The sequence below is a fragment of the Pleurodeles waltl genome, chromosome 6 (assembly GCF_031143425.1).
Source record: "Pleurodeles waltl isolate 20211129_DDA chromosome 6, aPleWal1.hap1.20221129, whole genome shotgun sequence".
Lineage (NCBI taxonomy): Eukaryota > Metazoa > Chordata > Amphibia > Caudata > Salamandridae > Pleurodeles > Pleurodeles waltl.
In genome coordinates this window covers 1404801353-1404821780 of record NC_090445.1, presented here as the reverse complement: position 1 = coordinate 1404821780, position 20428 = coordinate 1404801353, and the positions used below count along the sequence as shown (strand labels likewise).

The 20428-nt window shown below is 48.3% G+C and overlaps 1 protein-coding gene across 1 annotated transcript in view; it reads right to left on the bottom strand.

The window, feature by feature from the left end:
- LOC138300893 (arylacetamide deacetylase-like 4) overlaps window positions 1–19737 on the bottom strand; it is a 66928-nt gene extending 47191 nt beyond the window's left edge. The window contains exon 1 of the mRNA XM_069240753.1: window positions 19469–19737. Within this exon, the coding sequence (XP_069096854.1) occupies window positions 19469–19645 (177 nt within the window). The 5' untranslated portion in view covers window positions 19646–19737. The remainder of the gene's footprint in view (window positions 1–19468) is intronic.
- Window positions 19738–20428: the final 691 nt, after the last annotated feature.

The following is a 20428-nucleotide window of genomic DNA, read 5'->3' as shown; positions in this document are numbered from 1 at the left end:
TACTCTGCACCACTACACTCTACACCTCTTTGCTCTACTCTGAAACAATCTAATCTATGCCACTCTACTCCACTTTGAGCCACTCTTAGCTACTTTACATCACTGGACTCTATGCCACTGCACTTTACTCTGCATCACTGAACTCTATGCCACTGCTCTCTACACCAATCTACTCCACTCGGCACCGCTGCAATATGACACTCTACTCTGCAACACTGCACTCTCCACCAATGAACTCTATACCACTCTACTCTGCGCCACTCCACTCTACACCACTCCACTCTATGCCGGTGCCCTCTGGGCATTATACACTACTCTGCACCCCTCTATGCTTCTCTACTCTGCACCACCCTACGCCACTGCACTCTATGAGACTCGACTACTGCACTGTACACCACTGCCCTCTATGCCACTCGACTCTGTTCTGCGCCACTGCCCTCTGGGTCATTCAACTTTAAGCCACTACACTCTGCACCACTAAGTCATTCTACTCTATGCCACTACGTTCTACGGTACTGCACTCTTCGCCTCTCTACTCTGTGGTGCTCTACTCTGCGCCACTCTACGCAGCACCACTCCGCTCTGCACCACTTTAATCTAGGCCACTCCACTCTGCGCCACTCCACTCTACTATGCACCACTCAAATCTACGCCGGTGCATTCTATAATGCTGCACTGTATGCCGCTGAATTCAATGCCACTGCACTCAAATCCACTGCTCCTAACACTCTATGGGAATGCCCTTTACACCAGTCCAGTCTACTCTATGCTACTCCTATGTATGCCACTCTACGTGACTCCACACTATGCCACTCCAATACATGACACTCTCTGCCATTCCACTCTGTAATACTCTACTCGACTCTTCACCATTTCACTCACAACACTCCCACGACTCTCCTCTATGCCACTAAGTTTTATCCAGGCTGAACAGCAGCCACGCTGGATTACAACATGGCTAAAACACATTTTCAAACCCAATAGCACCTGCAGAGGTGAGATCTATTGGCTTTTTCACCGCATGTTACAGACAGCTTCTCTACCAGGAAAAGGTGTAAGAGCACCAGATTGATAACAAAAAATATTAGTGTAGAACATGCCTTAAAATGAAGAAGCAACCAATGGCAACAGAGCTAAAATAAAAGAAACAACAACAAAAACTTTACAATTACCCGGCATCGTTTTTCAGATGGGATCTATGACCTGTTTGAAAACATAGCTTCAAATTGGATGCAGCGAAGCCAAGTAGCACATATGACAGCGCCCATAGTAAAAGGTACTGCAAGTAGGACAAACATCAATTTGGTTCTTAACTAAAACGTCATCAATGCAGCGCGTGCTAACATTGATGGCAAAGGTAGGCCTCGTTTTCCGTCAGGAAGGAAACTTGTTGCTTTAAGCTGACCTCTTTGCATCTGTTCTGTTCCAAAGTGCACATAAAACGTAAATTTCGACCGCCTATAAGGTACGGAGCAGACAAAAAAGAGATCACCTGAAACTCCCGAAATTACTCCTGGTACAACACATTCTGCTTCAGTCAAGATCCTTACAGGGCTATGGGGGCGATACTAGCTGTATCCAGATTGGAGGCCCTGTCTCCTGAGGGCTCAAAAGCACGTAGAACAAAAAAAACAATTCAAAGGAGATAAGCCAGAAAGGACATCGATTGATCTTTTGTTCATGAGAGTGGCATGCACTAAGCAAATAACTGCTGTGTTTATGATAAGCTAAACTAGCAGGACAGGTTTTGTTAATGTATTTCAAATCTGGTTGAGTTTGTGCAACCTGTTCTGCTGCTCTGTCCTTCCAAATATCTGTGTTGACCAACGCCACAGAGGCTTGGTGCACTTATCTCATTTGGAGGCAGGACGACCTTTATTTACTTTAACGTTTTAGTCTTGGCCTGTCGGCGTCTTTCAGTTTTTAGGTCGAGCGTAGCAGCGCGCAAGCACTGCTTTTCCGACGTGTTGGTATGTTTCTGGGTTTTTAACCATGCCCATCACTCATGGGCTTGCCTTTCAAAAATCTTTTGTTTTCGTTGGTAACTTCTGTACGTTTGCCCCTCTTTAGGGCGGTTTTGCTACTGCCTTGGCCATCGACCCTGTTACATGGATAACTGCACGTTTGCCAATAACTGACTGCCAGAAACTTATTTTTCCTTTTGTTTCTATCCTTAGCACTCACTGCGGCACTGTGAATCGGCTTGCTTATGTCAACTAACTTTTTATTTTCAGTCTGTGTGGCAAGAAAGTTCCAGTTAGAAATGTACAAAACTAATAGCTCTAAGGAGTCATATTGCATTGCAAATGCTTGTTTCACTTTGGGAAGTATTTCAGCTTTGCCCAATATGCCAGTACCGAGACCCCATTTTAAGTAATGCATTTCACAATAGCTTCTGAAGAGAGGTTACTGTCATAGCTAGCTCCAAGCCTCTGCCACAGCCAAAACACACCTCACTCACAAACACACCCCGGTACCACTCAAATGAACATTTTAGTCATAACGCCTTACCTGCTGAGACTTTTCCTATCCCAGTGTTGAGTCATTTATCTCATGTTTGGGGCACATTTCACTTAAACTAAATAAGACAACTAAAATACAGCACTTTTTGTGTGGGCGGAATGGGGGGAAACTGCTGTGCAAGAAAGCACTTATAATAAAAAATAATAACATGAACCAAATGTCTCATGTGCTAAGATCATCTTCTCAGCTTTGAGGAGCAGTCAGAGTTGTAAAAAATACATTTTACCATAGTTTTTCAGTTTACAAAGTGAAAGTCGATTTCTCTTATTTTGTGTTGCTTCTACCAGCAGTTTGTGGTGGAAACCGCATACGAACCAGCAGACCCGATTCAGGCGGGAGACGCACACTTTTATTTGGCCAAAAACGGCTTATTTCAGAAGTCTGCCACCTAAAATTGCCTGTGCTTCAACGTGCTTCAATGGGGAAAATAAAGTCCCCCAAAGTATTTTTCAAAAGCACTCTCTAAAGTGTTGAAATGTTGGCATGTATGAAACAGGTGTGAAACCCATGGGTGAGCCTTCAACCTTAAACATTTCTGAAAACTAGACAAAAATTCAGATCCAGTAATGGAATTTTTTTGTAGCTGGCTCATGGTTGTCCAAAAAAAAGCAACCACTGAAAGGAAATAACAATAAATTACAAAATTAGAAAATTAAAAATGGTGACAACCTTCCCCTCTGTGATTTTTTTGCCCCATTGGACGATTTACAAAAGTAGTATATTGTTACCCTTCTGGTCACAAAGATGTGTAGATACTTTATGGGTATTTCTATTGCGTACCAACTACGTTTCAATTTACATGGTAAAATTTAAAGAATGAAAAACCTGCTATTTTGCTTTCATTAGGTTTCTCAAGAAAGCAGAGGCCTGATACGCTTTCCTACTTAACGTTATTTCAAATATTATGGCCAATATTTATACTTTTTTGCGCCTCATTTGTGCCATTTTTTTACGCAAAAGCGACGCAAACTTACAGAATACATTTAGGCCCATATTTATACTTTTTTAGCGCCGCATTTGAGCCGCTTTTTTATGCAAAAACGGAGCAAACGTACAAAATACAATTGGCCCATATTTATACTTTTTGACGCAAACCAGCGCCGGCCCTGGTTTGCGTCAAAAGTTTTACCGCCAGCTAACGTCATTCCTACGTGCCATGCAGGTGCCTTATTTAAGGAATGACGTTAGGGGTTGTGCGTCAAAAAATGGTGCAAGTCAGGTTTGAGGCAAAAACCATGCCTCAAACCGGACATGCGCCATTTTTTGACGCACAACACCCATTGAACTGACTCCTGTCTTAGCAAAGACAGGAGTCATGCCCCCTTGCCCAATGGCCATGCCCAGGGAACTTCTGTCCTCTGGGCATGACCATTGGGCATAGTGGCATATATATAGGGGGGCCCAAATTAGGCCCCCCTATGACACTTTAAAAAAAAAATATATATATACTTACCTGTACTTACCTGGGATGGGTCCCCCCATCCAGGAGTGTCCTCCAGGGATGGGTGAGTGTGGCAGGGGGTGTCCTTGGGGGCAGGGAAGGGCACATCTGGACTCCTTCCATGTTCAGAGACCATGGAAGTGAGTCCACAGATCCCTTAACGCCTGCCCTGACCCAGGCGTTAAAAAATGGCGCACATCAGGCTGTGCGCCATCTTTTAAGGCCCACCCTCTCCTGTGCCTCAAAATGACGCGGGAGTATAAATAAGGCGCACAGGCCTTAAAGTCATTTTTTGGGAGGGAACTCCTACCTTGCATGCCATTAACGCAAGGCAGTTTCCCGCATCCAAAAAATGACTCACACTGAGGAATTTTGACGTCCGTGGGCTCGGGCGTCAAAGTTTAAATATGGGGCAAGGTTTGTGCTGAATGTGCGTCAAAATTTTTGACGCACATTCGGCGCAAACCGAGTATAAATATGCCCCAATTGTATTTTGTAAGTTTGCGCCGTTTTTGCATCAAAAAGCAGCTCAAATGCGGCGCTAAAAAAGTATAAACATGGGCCTTATGTTTTGTAAGTTTGCGCAGCTTTTGCGTCAAAAAATGACGCAAATGCGGCGCTAGAAAAGTATAAATATGAGCTTATATTTCCAAAACCAACATTTGTTCATTTATACCATAAAACGTAGGTTTGCTTCTCTTGGTAAATGTTTTTGTAAGAGCTTCTGGTCTACAACAGCAAACAAGATTTTCGCCGAAAACTATCACTCCCCGTGAACAATAATCAATCAACAGTGCCACCAAGTGGAGAAAAAATGGATAAAGTTCGGTTTAGTGTGATTTATAGGCTGGTTTCTACTCTTAGTTATGCGGACAGCCTGCCACCTTACGGTAGACACTACGTCAGAAAGCTATCAATTGAAAGTTGTATCTGCATGACACCAGGCTACCAATGATCGAAACGGAAAATGTGCATTGCACACATTCCGGTGGGTTATTAGGGACCTTAGGGGTGTCAAGGGGTGGCACTTTGGGTGCACCTGGGCACTTCCCTTGCGACCCCTGAACTCCAATGCTAAAAAAATGTTTTTAAAATAAATCTTAAGGACCGAGGTGTTTCTTGGGAGGCCGCCATCTAATGCTAGAGCTAGGTCTACCGACTGCTCCCAACCGTGGCAGCCACTGCCTGTAAGGGGTACAGGCCAAAGCATGTAATGTTAGGCAGCTAGTGGCAAATAGTGGGGGAGTGGTGCATTCTGCAATGCTGCGTGAACCCAGTGTCAGCTGATAAATTCGTTTTTATTATTTTATTGTTTACAGTTGTTATATAGTACAAACTTGGCCAAAGGGCATTAAGGAGTTTAAATGAGCACCAGATCACATTACACAAGATCAGATTTGTTTTTTGTATTTTAAGGCACAGGGAGATTAATTGATTTACCCACAATCACAGGATGTTGAGCCAACTGTGATTCGAACCTGATTCGTCAGATATAAAGTTGGCAGCTTTGGTGGCTAGGCCACAACCCCTTCGGCTTTCCCAAGTGGTGGAGTTATTGCAACCTCTGTAGTGAGCCAAAGTGTTTATGTTTCTCCTGAGAAAAAAGTGAAACGATTGACTTAAATGTTCAATTTTAAATCCAGTTCTGGGCTTGAATTTACTAATACGCCAAAGTCTCTCAAGGGTCACTTATGAAATAGTTTAATAGTGTCAGCCAAGCCTGTATCCCCAAGAATACAGCAGGATGACATGTACCAAGATAATTTCGAGAAAACAGAGGCAAAGGTGTGCCGGTTGAGGCACAATTTCCTTGGTAAAATAAACATGAGGCCTAGGTGATATTTAGAGGGTTCCAAAAATGGAATTTTAAACGGCACATCACTTACTGTAGGTTGTATCTACATTTGTACTTTTTATTTTCTTTCATTTTTTAGTTGTGCCCTTTTCAGTTAGTTTCTCTATCACATATTAGGACTGAAAACGCCCTAGGGGAAGGATGGGAAAGCAAAAGATTACACATGTCTCTCAATTTGATGCTCCCTAGTAAAACTAAACTGTTTTTATTGGTTCATACAGCAATGCTGGTTACAGAGACCATAAAGGCGTGGACAGCAGATGGGTACACTAACCTTATACATTAAGATAACAATTGTACTTCTAATTACTCAAAACTTCACAAATATATATTTAAAAATTCAATAATTTTGCCATCAAACTTCCTGCCTTCAAGGCTACCAAAAGCCCTCGCACACTCTTACAAGCAGTGGGTTACACGCATAACAGATTTTAGTGTCTCATGAACATTATACGGTTGTTCCACGCAGAGCAACACGCAGAGGTGCACGCTGTGGCGCGCTTACATTGTAAGTAAACAACTTAATTCTTGTCTATGTTAATACTAATATACTCTCATATAATCTTGTGTTATTCATAGCTCATACAGCCATGAATGTGTCAACTCAGTCATCCAAATACCTCATCCCTACGAAGGGGGATGGGCACTGTAGTTGCTTTATCTTTGGGTCTTGCTATCTTCAGAAAATTAAAAGGTATACCCATGGCCTTATCGGTATCAATATGGAGGGGCAGTGTATACTTAAATCCTTGCTTTCATTTAGGTTTGACAGACTCCTGTCCCATGGGACAGTAAAACCTGTGGCAGGAAAGAGTAGCACACAGTGCAAGGAACATTACTGGTAAATAAATCTGAGCATTACTACAAGATGACTCTGCACCTGCCATGCAGTGCTCTCTTAGAATAGTGGCCAACATGCTGCATGTACTGACATTTTGCTCAATCTGCTCCAGAATCCGGTCTATGCTAGTGATGGCGCAAAACAAACATTACAGGCCAGACTTGTGTCAGAGGTTTTGGTTCCTAGAGCCAAAGCACAAGCCTAGTCAGTTCACAATTAACACATTTAACCGTAGTCTTTAGAAAATACAAACAATACCAACTAGTAAAATCAAGGGAAGGATGTGCTTTCTTGATATATCACCACTGGTTAATTTAGTTTCTGGGATGATCATAACTTTTTTGAAAAATAAATTCCGGGTTTTGCTAACACTCTTCTTAAATCTTCATCTGCCAATCCAACTCTCATCTTCACTGAGACGGAAAAAACGGGGAAACACTAACATTAGCATCGATCTATTTTTATATTAAAAGATAACGTTTAACGGTGATGTAAACGTGAATGTCTTTCTCTGACATGTCACCAACCTTTTAGAACAAACTTCCAATTCATGCCCATTAGGGTTTGTATACAGTGGAAAACATAGTTTTTAACTGTCTGCTGCTTGTATTAGGTTGCTTTATGTCAGCAGCATTATACTCTCCTGTCTTAGCAGTTAGACCCAAGAAAACCTCTGGCGATGTCTTTGCAATGTGTAGAGATACGCATTATATATGTGGATAAAACCACACTAGTGCAGAGGGACGCCTGATTGCTCATTAATCACAAAATATTTCATATGTATTTTAAAGCATTTATGTGGTGTATTGTATACAAGGGAGTAGTCAGAAAATAGAAATAACCCCACTTGAAACATACTTCTAATGATATTGAGCAAGTGAAGTGAGCAAACTCGACCCTCCTCAGAAGGGTTCCTTTGGCCTTCTCATCCTCCTTCCGTCAATTCACCGTCCCATGTATACATTTATCCATTTGTCCACCCCTTTACCCTACATCTACCCACTGATTGCACCATCTCATCTACTTTTCCATCCATCCAGCCATCAATCCATTTTTTCACTCATTCACCCATCAATTTATTCATGTATTCATACGTCCGTCAGTTCATCCATCCGTTTATTCATTCTTCAGGTGATCATTCTATCCTTCCATGATTTCACCCTTTCATCCATTTTTCCATTTATCCTTTAGATCCCATCTCCATCAAATCATTCTTTCAACCTTTCATCCTTCCTTTCACCTTGCTTCTTTTCTTCCATGCTTCCTTTCTTTCCTTTCACCCTTCTTTCCTATTCCCATTCTTTCTTTCTCCTTTCAATAATCCCATCTGTTTTCTCTCATCCTTACTTTTTCTTTCTTATCTTCTCCCATGGTCAGTGTTTTCCTGCGGTTCTCTCTCTGTTTTCCCTCATTGTAATTATTTATTTCTGTGTTGCAGCAGCCTGAAGCCTATAAGGCGTTAGTTGTGAAGATTTTGTCTGCAGACTTGTAGGGGAAAGGCGACCATTGACAACTAGTTAACATTTAAGTGGAGCCCATTTAATCTGCTCTTTGGCCCTGTGGCATTCCCCACTTACGATCCTAAAGTGGGGGGTTACTTACGCCACTGATTGTATTTGTAATATTTGTTGGGGGTGGTCCACTACAAAAAATGCATTGAGTGGTGTGTGGATCACTTTAAAATATGCCTTTTTAGACCAATGTTCAAAAAATATTTCCCTCAGATAAAAGCCCGTAAAGCATTTGCAAAACAAAATGCAACATCTCATTTAACATGTACACATTTCATCTACCATTTAAATATTTAAAGCAAAAATATGAATCGAACATTCAGTACGAGGAATTCATAAACGCAGAATGCAAAAATGTTTTTGACTTCTCATAAGGGCAGTCCAATGACTTGTCTATACTGGATGCCAAGTGGCGTGATGTCATGACATCATCCTGTTATTCATTTTTAGAGTCAAGCGCGAAGTGCTCGTCCCTGCTGTAATCTCTCTGTAGGCTTGTAACCACGCCCACCGCACACCCATGAGTTTGGATGATTCATGGGCTTGCCTTTTAAAATTTACTTGATTTCATTAGTGAAAGGCATGCATACGTCATGCCTTTTCCAGTGTTTAGCCATCCTCGAGCTCACCAGCCAACTAATGAAACCATACAAGGCTCCATGTTTTCCGTGTCGTTTCTGGACTACTTTTTTCTATGTATGTCCTACACAGCACGGTCTTGCTGGGCAGTAGTCAAGTGTTTTGCATTACATCGACCCTGTTACATGGATAATTGCATTTTTGCCAATAATAGGTTTGACTGCGAGTGAACTTCTGTTTTACTTTTTATTTTCAATTTATGTGGCAAGAAATGTCCAGTCCGGAATTTACAACGCAAAATGGGACCTCGGGGGGGGGGGGGGAAGAGGAGGAACGAGGAGTTCCCCCCCCCCCCGGGGTTTTTGGGACAGGTGGCATGACCCGGGACGTGTTTGGACGTCCGGGGTGCCAATTAGAAAGGGGGTGGGTTGGGTATTTATACAGCCATTTTGCGTTTACAGGCACCATTTTGGGAAGGTGACCTGGTGGCCAGGGTGTAAGCAGGCGGGCTCTATGTTGCTTTCCTCGTGGTGTGGTTGAGGCGTGTAAAAAAAAAAAAAAAAAAAAAAAAAAAAAATTCTCATAGCATATACTTATCATTCTTAAAAAGAACGATCGCGTCATAGTTTAAGGGTAGATTTTTAAGGGATTTACCTTACACGGTGTTTGCCCCGGTCAGGATTGCGGCGATTGTGGGCAGGATCGAGTCTGAGGCGAAGGCTCTGGAGGCCGTCGCTCTGCTGCGCCAGGCGGGCCGGCTTGATTTGTTGAAAGAGGGAGCCCTGGCTCCGACCCGCCCGGCGCGCAGGGCCTCAGCGGGGGTGGCGGCGGCGGTGGCCGCGTGCTCCCCGCCGCGTGTTGCAGCAAGCAGCAAGGTAAGGGGCCCTTCCCGGGGGGCAGGGGCGAAGGGCGGGCCAGGGGCGGGCATAGGGAGGGTCTATGGGTGGGAACGGGTTGGGGACTCCCCTAGGGTTTCCCGAGAGCCGGGTCGTGCTGGGAGGCGTTCGAGCCGCATCCCAGCGCGAAAATGGAGGGCGGGGCCGTGCGGGGCGGCGGGCCAGCAGGCCTTGGTGGAAGGCCAAGTTGGGGCGCTCGAGCCGAGCGCCGCTAAAAGAGAAAAGGAAAAGGCGGCGGGCGCGCCAGGAGCGCCTGGGAGGAGCCAGGCAAAGTAAATGGAAGCCGAACGCCGCGGGTGCCACTGCGGCCTCCGGGGCATTGTCTGGGCCGGTGGTTTTACCTTCGGGTGGGAGGGGCAAAGGGGAGCACAGTGGCGGGGCAGATATCGGGTCGTGGGATTTGGGCTCTTCCCCGGGGGGGGGGGGCAATCTGGGATTCCTAAGAAGCAGGAGGCAGAAGGGGACCCTAAGATACCCCTGTCTAAAAAATGGCCTACAATGCTCCAGTGGAGCAGCGATGAGGAGGGAGGGGAGTTAGGAGGCGCCATGTGCATGGTAGGTGGAGGTTCCACATCTGTCAGTGCTGGGTGTGCCCCTGTTATGGCCCTTGGGGATGGTTTTACGGAGGGTGGGGTTGGGGGATTGGATAATGGGCTGCACGAGGAGGGGTTAGAGGGGGAGGAGGGCTTTGGGGTAGGTAGTCAATGGGATATGAGTTCTTCCCCTGGCACACCAGACCTTTCTTGGCAGGGGCAATTGGACTACGGTGATGAGGACCCAGGCGAGCAGGACACGGCTCGAGTGCACTGGGGAGAAGGGAAGGCGGGCCCTTGGGCGGCCAGCCGGATAGCATCATCAGGATGGAGCAGGCGGCGCAGTGGGGCTGCGGATGCTTCTACTGGGCGGTGTGGAGGAGAGGGCATTGCGCCCCCCCTCGCCGCGGCCCAGAAGGAGCAACGTCCGGGCCCGTCCGGACGACGGTCAAAACAGAGAGGGGAGTATTCCAGCTGTGTGAGATGCAGTGGATCGGGTGCGAGTGCGGTCGAGTGGGGGGAAAGGTCAGAGGAGAGTTTGGAAGAGGGCGAGTTGAGGAACAGTGGGAGTAAGTATGAGTGGTGGGAAAGCAGAGGGCGGGGTACATCTAACCCTGTCCGTAAGTCATTGCAGGTACAGCGGTCAGTTACACGGCGTGGTGAACGTCGGGGAGAGCAGAAGGGAGGAGAGGCGCGGACGGTTCAGGAGTGGCCCCCACTGCTATCTCCAGGTAAGAATTCGTCATGCTCAAGGATATCGGTGTTTTTATTTTCAATTTATGTGGCAAGAAATGTCCAGTCCGGAATTTACAACGCAAAATGGGGCCTCGGGGGGGGGGGAGGGAGAGGAGGAACGAGGAGTTCCCCCCCCGGGGTTTTTGGGACAGGTGGCATGACCCGGGACGGGTTTGGACGTCCGGGGTGCCAATTAGAAAGGGGGTGGGTTGGGTATTTATACAGCCATTTTGCGTTTACAGGCACCATTTTGGGAAGGTGACCTGGTGGCCAGGGTGTAAGCAGGCGGGCTCTGTGTTGCTTTCCTCGTGGTGTGGTTGATGCGTGTAAAAAAATTTTTTTTTTTTAAATTAAAAAATAATAATTCTCATAGCATATACTTATCATTCTTAAAAAGAACGATCGCGGCATAGTTTAAGGGTAGATTTTTAAGGGATTTACCTTACACGGTGTTTGCCCCGGTCAGGATTGCGGCGATTGTGGGCAGGATGAAGTCTGAGGCGAAGGTTCTGGAGGCCGTCGCTCTGCTGCGCCAGACGGGCCGGCTTGATTTGTTGAAAGAGGGAGCCCTGGCTCCGACCCGCCCGGCGCGCAGGGCCTCAGCGGGGGTGGCGGCGGCGGTGGCCGCGTGCTCCCCGCCGCGTGTTGCAGCAAGCAGCAAGGTAAGGGGCCCTTCCCGGGGGGCGGGGGCGAAGGGCGGGCATAGGGAGGGTCTATGGGTGGGAACGGGTTGGGGACTCCCCTAGGGTTTCCCGAGAGCCGGGTCATGCTGGGAGGCGTTCGAGCCGCATCCCAGCGCGAAAATGGAGGGCGGGGCCGTTGCGGGGCAGCAGGCCAGCAGGCCTTGGTGGAAGGCCAAGTTGGGGCGCTCGAGCCGAGCGCCGCTAAAAGAGAAAAGGAAAAGGCGGCGGGCGCACCAGGAGCGTCTGGGAGGAGCCAGGCAAAGTAAATGGAAGCCGAACGCCGCGGGTGCCACTGCGGCCTCCGGGGCATTGTCTGGGCCGGTGGTTTTACCCTTGGGTGGGAGGGGCAAAGGGGAGCACAGTGGCAGGGCAGATATCGGGTCGTGGGATTTGGGCTCTTCCCCGGGGGGGGGGGCAATCTGGGATTCCTAAGAAGCAGGAGGCAGAAGGGGACCCTAAGATACCCCTGTCTAAAAAATGGCCTACAATGCTCCAGTGGAGCAGCGATGAGGAGGGAGGGGAGTTAGGAGGCGCCATGTGCATGGTAGGTGGAGGTTCCACATCTGTCAGTGCTGGGTGTGCCCCTGTTATGGCCCTTGGGGATGGTTTTACGGAGGGTGGGGTTGGGGGATTGGATAATGGGCTGCACGAGGAGGGGTTAGAGGAGGAGGAGGGCTTTGGGGTAGGTAGTCAATGGGATATGAGTTCTTCCCCTGGCACACCAGACCTTTCTTGGCAGGGGCAGTTGGACTACGGTGATGAGGACCCAGGCGAGCAGGACACGGCTCGAGTGCACTGGGGAGAAGGGAAGGCGGGCCCTTGGGCGGCCAGCCGGATAGCATCATCAGGATGGAGCAGGCGGCGCAGTGGGGCTGCGGATGCTTCTACTGGGCGGTGTGGAGGAGAGGGCATTGCGCCCCCCGTCGCCGCGGCCCAGAAGGAGCAACGTCCGGGCCTGTCCGGACGGCGGTCAAAACAGAGAGGGGAGTATTCCAGCTGTGTGAGATGCGGTGGATCGGGTGCGAGTGCGGTCGAGTGGGGGGAAAGGTCAGAGGAGAGTTTGGAAGAGGGCGAGTTGAGGAACAGTGGGAGTGAGTATGAGTGGTGGGAAAGCAGAGGGCGGGGTACATCTAACCCTGTCCGTAAGTCATTGCAGGTACAGCGGTCAGTTACACGGCGTGGTGAACGTCGGGGAGAGCAGAAGGGAGGAGAGGCGCGGACGGTTCAGGAGTGGCCCCCACTGCTATCTCCAGGTAAGAATTTGTCATGCTCAAGGATATCGGTGGCCTCAGAGGCGAGAGAAGAGTCGGTGCGTTTAGTAAAGGGAGTATATATGCAAGACACGGGGGTATCAACGGAGAGCGACGTGAAGGCAGGGAAGGAGGCGAAGGGCGTAGGTTCGGATAAAGGGGACAGTGCAGCGGTTGCCGGGGCAGAAAAGGGAGCGAAGGATGAAAAGGAGGGGGAGCCGGCGTCCAAAAAGGTGAAGCTGCCATATATGGGCACAGCTAAGCCGCTGGGGGCTCATTTAATGCCGGCGACAAAAGAGAAAATTTGGAAAGGAGAATATGTGGACATCTTAAAATTGCTCCATAGGGAGATCAGGGCCAAGGAGGGCTCCAAGGAGGAAGAGTGGGAGCTTTCTAAACGGCCAAAAGTGGCGGTTACGATAGAGAATTGGACGGCGGCTTTTTTGATTTTCGCTAGCGTTTATTGCGAGCGATTCCCGGAGAGGTCGGTATCCCTATTTAAATACATGGATATCATAAGAAAAGCGCAGCTTAATTATGGGGGATACGCGTGGCGCCAATACGATGAAGAATTTAGGGCGCGCATGGCGGCGGATCCTGAAGTGCAATGGGGAGAAATTGATACAGACTTGTGGCAGCACACCATGGGGCCAGCAAAGTTTGGGAAAACCGTTGTTTACGGCTAGTGGGTTGCCCATAATATATCGGCCCTTTCGGGAGCGCCCCACCCAAGGGGTGGGTTCCCGGGCCTCCAGCACCAATAGAGCCATCGGCGCAGGGACAGGAAGGTCGGGAGCATGCTGGGACTTCAATAAAGGTATATGTACCAGAGAGTACTGTAAGTTCCGGCACGAGTGTACAAAATGCGCGGGGCGTCATCCGGTCACAGCGTGTAATGGGCAGCAGACTGGGGCCAGTGCAGGGGGAGCGGCAAGTGGGGGTCAAGGGGCCAGTATTGGAGGAAGGGAAGGCCAGCGCCAGCGGCCAGACGTGGCGGGAAAAGGCTACTACGCCGGTTAGGGTTGATAGGTTGCAGTTAGGGTTGCAGGGTTATGACAGGCAGGATGACGCTGAGGTACTGATTCGCGGTTTCCGGGATGGGTTCAGGTTGGGAAATCAAGGTCCGCTGGAGCGTCGGTGGGCAGAGAATTTGCGATCCGTGCGTGGAAAAGAGGAACTGGTCCAAGGGAAGTTGATGAAGGAGGTAAAGGAGAGGCGCATGGCGGGCCCGTTCTCTTATTGGCCCTTGGAAAATCTCATAGTGTCTCCAATTGGCATAGTGCCCAAAAAAGAGGAAGGTCAATTCCGGTTGATTCATCACTTGTCCTGGCCAGAGGGGGCATCAGTGAATGAATTCATCCCGGAGGAATTCACAAAGGTGTCGTATGCGTCGGTGGATGTTGCGGTTCAGATGGTTGATCAGTTGGGGCCGGGGGCTTTGATGGCAAAGACGGACATCAAGTCAGCTTTTCGGCTGCTGCCGGTGCACCCGGATGATTTTGAATTGTTGAGCATCCAGTTCCTGGGGAGCTGGTACGTGGACAAGGCACTGCCCATGGGTTGCTCCAGCTCGTGTGCGCTGTTTGAGCGATTTAGCACGGCGCTACAATGGATTTTTGTGCAAAGTACGGGTCACCAAGAGGTAACGCACTACCTGGATGACTTCTTTTTTGCGGCGCCAGCAGACAGCCCGCGCTGTGCGGCGGTGCTGAGCTGGTTTATGGACATTATGGGAGATCTGGGTGTGCCCCTGGCTGCCGAAAAGACAGTGGGGCCAGCTACGGCACTGTCGTTTTGGGGGATTGAACTGGACACGGTGGCAGGTATGGCGCGGTTGCCTGTCGGGAAACAGTCTGATATGATCAAGCGAATTGAGGAAATGCTGCGGAGGCGCAAGGTTTCGGTGAAAGAGGTGCAGGTGTTGTTAGGGCACTTGAATTTTGCGTGCAGGGTTGTGCGAGCGGGCAGAGCGTTTTGCAGACGACTTTCTCTAGCGCTGGCGGGGCAAGCGCTACCCCACCATCACGTGCGTTTGAAGGTGGGAGTTCGAGAGGACTTGCGCATGTGGTCAAGGTTCCTGGAGTCATTTAATGGGGTTCCTCTGAAGGTCTGGAGACAGTGGGAATGGGACGCTCAGATGGTTTCGGATGCGGCGGGTTCGGGAGGTTTTGGGCTGTATTGGGAAGGGCGTTGGTGCGCGGAGAAATGGCCAGTGGAGTGGAAGCACGGCAGTCGTAGCATCGCGTTTTTGGAATTTTTTCCGCTGATCGTAGCGGTGTGCTTATGGGGTACTGAGCTGAGGCATTCGTGGGTGCTGTTTCGGATCGATAACTTGGCAGTGGTTCAGATGGTCAACCGGCAGTCGGCGCGGGAAGCAGGGTTGTTACAGCTGCTACGCGTTTTTGTCCTACAATGTTTGCGTAATGACATTTACTTCAGTGCGAAACACGTTCCGGGGTGAATAATGACATTGCGGATGCTTTGTCTCGTTCGCAGTGGCAGCGTTTCCATGGATTAACCACGGGTGTGGCGTTGAGAAGAATCCGCATGCCGGAGGCTTTATGGAGAGTAGGCGATCACGGATGCTTCGACTGGTTATGAACTCCTTGGCACCGTCCACGAGGCGGGCTTATGCCAAAGCGTGGGAGGAGTTCCTGGGATCTGGGGCGCGACGGCGGGCGCGACAGTAAGAGGTGGTGGAAGATGTGATTCAGTTCGTTATGGATTTGATTGGTAAAGGTCAGTCGAGAGTCACGATATCTAGTAAGTTGTTGGCCATCGGGTTTGTGGGTAAACTTTTATGGAGTTACCCGCCGTCGGCTGGGGAATTAGGAACGAGAATTTTACAAGGTTGGGAAAAATCATTTGGAAAACGGGGCCCGGATCGCCAACCGATATCTTTGGCTATGCTAAAATGCTTGATAGCGATGATGGGCAGTCTGTGCTATGATGAGCGCGAGGCTATTCTTTTCGGGACCCTCATGTCATGGATGTTCTTCGGAGCGTTTCGTGTATCGGAGTTGCTGGGCCGGTCGGGAGCTATGGGTATTTTGTGGAGGGAGGTTCGGGTGGTGAGGAAAGGGTTGGCTCTCTGGGTTCGACAATCGAAAACTGATCAAAAAGGCACCGGGGTTACGGTCGTTCTTCGTCGTTACCCTTACAAAGACATTTGCCCGGTGAGGTTGGGTGTCTTACTGCGATCGGGGTCAGAGTTTTCGGCGGGCCGGTTTTTTGTCACGCGGGCGGTCGCAAGGTGACGGCGGCGCAGCTACTGGCAGTATTGAGAAAAGGGCTAGCAGGTCTGGGTTTTGAGGCGGAGAGATTTGGGACACATTCCTTTTGCATTGGAATGGCTACAGAGGCAGGGGAGCAAGGCTGCGATAGAGAGGAGATGATGGCGTTGGGTAGATGGAGGTCAGATTGCTTTAGGAGGTATGTGCGGGGAAGTGACTGTTAGAAGGTTTGTAGGGAAGGGGGAATGAATACTTTCATATCTTTTTTTTCTTTTTCAGGTGTGGTCCTGGGGCCAGAAGCGGCCTATTTGGAGATATGGGTGATTGGGCATTCTTTCGTAAAGTGGGCACAACGACAGACACGAAGGACTGCGGCAGGGTACAACCTGGGATTTGATAACGATCGGTATCGGGTGACGTGGATTGGGAAAGGGGGAATGCTATGGGGCGAGCTAGTGCCTCGGCTTCAGGTAACGCGAGGGAGGGGACATTGTCCGGATTTGCTTTGTGTTCATCTAGGGGAAAACGAGTTAGTTAGATCTACGGGCTTGAATTTGCTCAAGGTCATAAAAAGAGATCTGCAGTTAGTGAGCGAGCAGTGGAAAGGATGTCATATCGTTTTTACGGCGTTTATGCCGTGTCGGGTGTGGAGAGGGGCCAGGAAACCAGGGGCCATAGAGAGGTTCAGACGTAAGATTAATAAGGAAATGAAGGGTTTTTGCGTGGGGCGTGGTATATCATTCCTGGAGCATGCAGACATCAGGTTTGAGGACGTGGAGTTTTTTAGGGATGATGGGGTACCTCTTACAGTTGAGGGAGCAGCTCAAGGCTTTACTACGCGAGACCTAGTGTGGGGGGGCAGGAAAAGTCAGGGCCTTTTTCTGGTGACGGGGACAGCTGCAGGGCAGCTATTAAAAGCTCGGGGGTAGGACGGAGATGGCAGGGAAAGACAGGTATTAGGACGGGGGGAACATTAATTAGACAAGGACAGGCAGGAGACTGCTCAGGAGCGGACAGGTTCAGAGAAGTAGGTAGGGCGGGAGAAAGTAAAGGAGATGAGAGGAAGGGAAAGACAGGTCCAGAAGAAGGGGGGGAGGGATTGGGGTAGGGGAGGGGGAGGGGGAGGGGCGGGGTCAGGTGGCTTGATGTCTAGTGAGGTTTTAGTTTTGTAAGGCAAAGGCCAACGGGGTAGGTCTAGGGGCACCTGTTCCAATAAAGCGGCCTTTTACACACACAAACGAGTCTCGGTGGTCACTCTGTCCCTAAGTTCCTACTCGAGCAAACTCGAGACCCATTGCATTGGAAATGCTTGTTAGTCAATAGCACGCTTATTCTGGGACCTGCTTTGCTTTTAGCATTGTAATCATGGGCTCAAAAAGAACTGCATGGTAATAAGTGTTAAAAAACAGGGTTCACTAAAAGTGGCAATCAAAACATTGGAGGCTATGCTCTTTGCCTCTGAACGATATACTTTTTCAAGCACTACTTTACTGCTATCAAAAGGGTTACACTTTGGACTATCAGCTCAACTGTATGCCTACATCCTGCTAGTTACAAGGCCATAAATCATATGAGACAACCACAACAAGATCTGCAGTTTGATATCTGTTGTTAACAGATTTCCCAATGCAAGGTCACACATAGGTCACGGGGTTGAGGGTCAGGGTGGCCAAATAAAGAATGAAGTGTCACACAAATTAAACTTCTAACTCCTTCTGTGTTGCACGGAGAAAAGGGTTTTTAATTCAGGAGCCACGCATCTTTGTAAGTTAGCGTGCTTAATTAGTGATGCGGAAATGTTGACAATAACGCTAACTTATGTGCATTTTTTTGTGATTTGCCACCATATACAAGGTAGTAAGGCTTTTACACTGCATGTTCCACCGTTTAACTAGGATTGTTGTAAATTCAACTCACTTGTCAAATCCCATTATTCAATTTCAATTTCAAACTTATTTTTCCAGTTCATGGGAATTATAGTTGGTCAGATTCCTCTGAGATAAGGACGATGCATCAATGTTTGATTCCCTAGGCAAAGAGACGTTTTACAGCATTAATTCCATCTGGAGCCAGTGCTTAATTTGTGCTTGTTGTTTCCGGTGCTGAGCACCCGCACTTATTTTTGAGGGCCGGGGCTTATTCTTCTGCCTCAAGCATTTGCTTTGAGCAAAAGACACATATGGGAAAGACGGAGGCAGAAAAAGCGTCACAAAGGGAGAAAGTAGAAAGCTGCTACAGTGAGCTGAAAGGGCAGGGGGTGGTCGTATATGGATGGAAGAGGCCCGAGATGGCTTCAGGATTACGCTGCTTCAGTATATTCCTTGTTCACACATTTAATTGCAGCAGCCGCGTGTTTAAGAGAAGGGCTCTGGGCACCGGCACCTTTTTTATTTACAAATTAAGCACTGTCTGGAGCTGTCACCCACGTGGTGAGAATGCCATGTTTCCTCTCTCCAGCTTTTTTTTGTTATCAACCTTTGTTATCAGATGTGTTTGGTCCTATGGTTTCAATGGAATCTTTACCAGACCAACGTGACTAGGCGAGTTAAAGGCTCGCAGCTAACATCAGAAGTGATCTGTCGGTAGTTAATGTCACCATGGTCAAAACAGACTGACATTCTTAAAAGGTCGGTAAAATGAGTAGTATTGAATTAGGTTTTTTTTATAGCACCTCTGAATTACAGTGTTTTGAAATGGGAGAAGCGTGGTTATTGTCAAAACCGCATCCCCGAGAGAAATTTGTCAAACGAAAGCTATGGCCATGCGGAAATAGAAACACTGATTTGTATACATTTAAAAAATACTTTAATACATAGTGCAAATGACCGATGAAATTATGAAAAACAGAACATTTGAACAATTGTTCACTGATTGCTCTTGCAACACATATACAAAAACCAGTACACACTAAAATATTACTAAAGTAAAATAATACATTTTCTCAGGCGCTTTGTATGTATCTCCAACAGCTGCCTTCCAGGAGCTTCATGGGGCTCCGAAACACTGAGACTATGGCACCGCACAACAAACTAATTAACTTCAAAGGATACCATCATTTGGAGGGCAGATCTTAAGTTTACCCTTGCCTAGAGTTAAAAAAAAGAACATTTCCATGCAGTGGAGCCTCGCCCCCTCCCCCCCCCCAAACACTAGTGTCAAAAAGAGTGTAAAGTAGTTTAATATACTACTACCCACTCACGACTTCTTGTGCACAGAAAAAAAATCCTCGCATATTTTTAAGCTGTAGAAAGGACTAACACTCAGTGCCGTTACAGAGCAACAATAATCCAATACAAGTAAAAACGCAAACTGTTAGTTAAATGTTTTACTCCGCACGTTTTTTCCAATGCACGATTAACCATTCACTTCCATAGGAGAGTACACTCACCAGCACTGCTATGCCTATCATCGCGCCGTGAATGATTCTCAGCTTTCCCGGGTGGGCTAACCCAGGAGGGATGTCTGAATTTACAAATTCAAAATAAATCACCCCGGCTACCAGGAGGAAAAACAGGCAGATCAGAACGACGACAGGGATCCCCAGTGCAAGAATTCCCAACCCCATGATGCCTGCTCGTGAAGGAGCACGGCTGCCCTCTGCGACGGCACTTGTTACTTCCTGGTTCTTTCCGCGTCTGCAGGACGTGCATGAATGAACTTACAAAATGAGCCCAATTGCCCATGGAAAAAGAGAGTGCAACAAATGAGAACGGTTCCCACCATGATTTCATATGATTGGATATGGTCATGCCTTTAATTGCTAAACCAAGACAAGAAATCCCGTATGGCAATGTGCTGTTGGCAATGGGGGCTTGGGGGGAGCAGATGGCTTGCCTGTTCTCCTCCCCGGGATTATCGGGTGACAGTGGAATGGTCCACTCACTCCAATGGTGATTGGAGGTGGTGTCCGGATGGGGTGGTGATTAGGGCAGGGCATATAAGGCAGGGGCAGGGTGTGGGTGGCCTCTTTGGCAGTTGTCACACCCAGAAGGCGTTGTGTCTTCGTGGTAGGAGTTGTTTTAAGGCGTTTTAGGGGCAGGTGTAGAGGCGGTCGTCAGAGTGTGGGAGGAGGTAGTGGTTAAGTTCTTTCTGGTGTGTGTTGCCATAATAGTTGTTATGGAGCCTAATAAAGTTGTGCAGGCGTTAAAAGTGTTGCAGGAGGAGGGGAGAGAGGACCTAATAAAAGTGGGTGTTTTAGAGGAAGCTTGGGTGGGTCTCCGTAGGCCTAAAAGGCTTTCTGCTGAGGGTGTGACAGCGGCAGTTGTTGCTTGCACGTCGCCACAAAAAACGTTTAAGAAATTTAAATCGAAGAGTGCTTTGGGGCGTAAAGTGACGTGCTCACCTGATG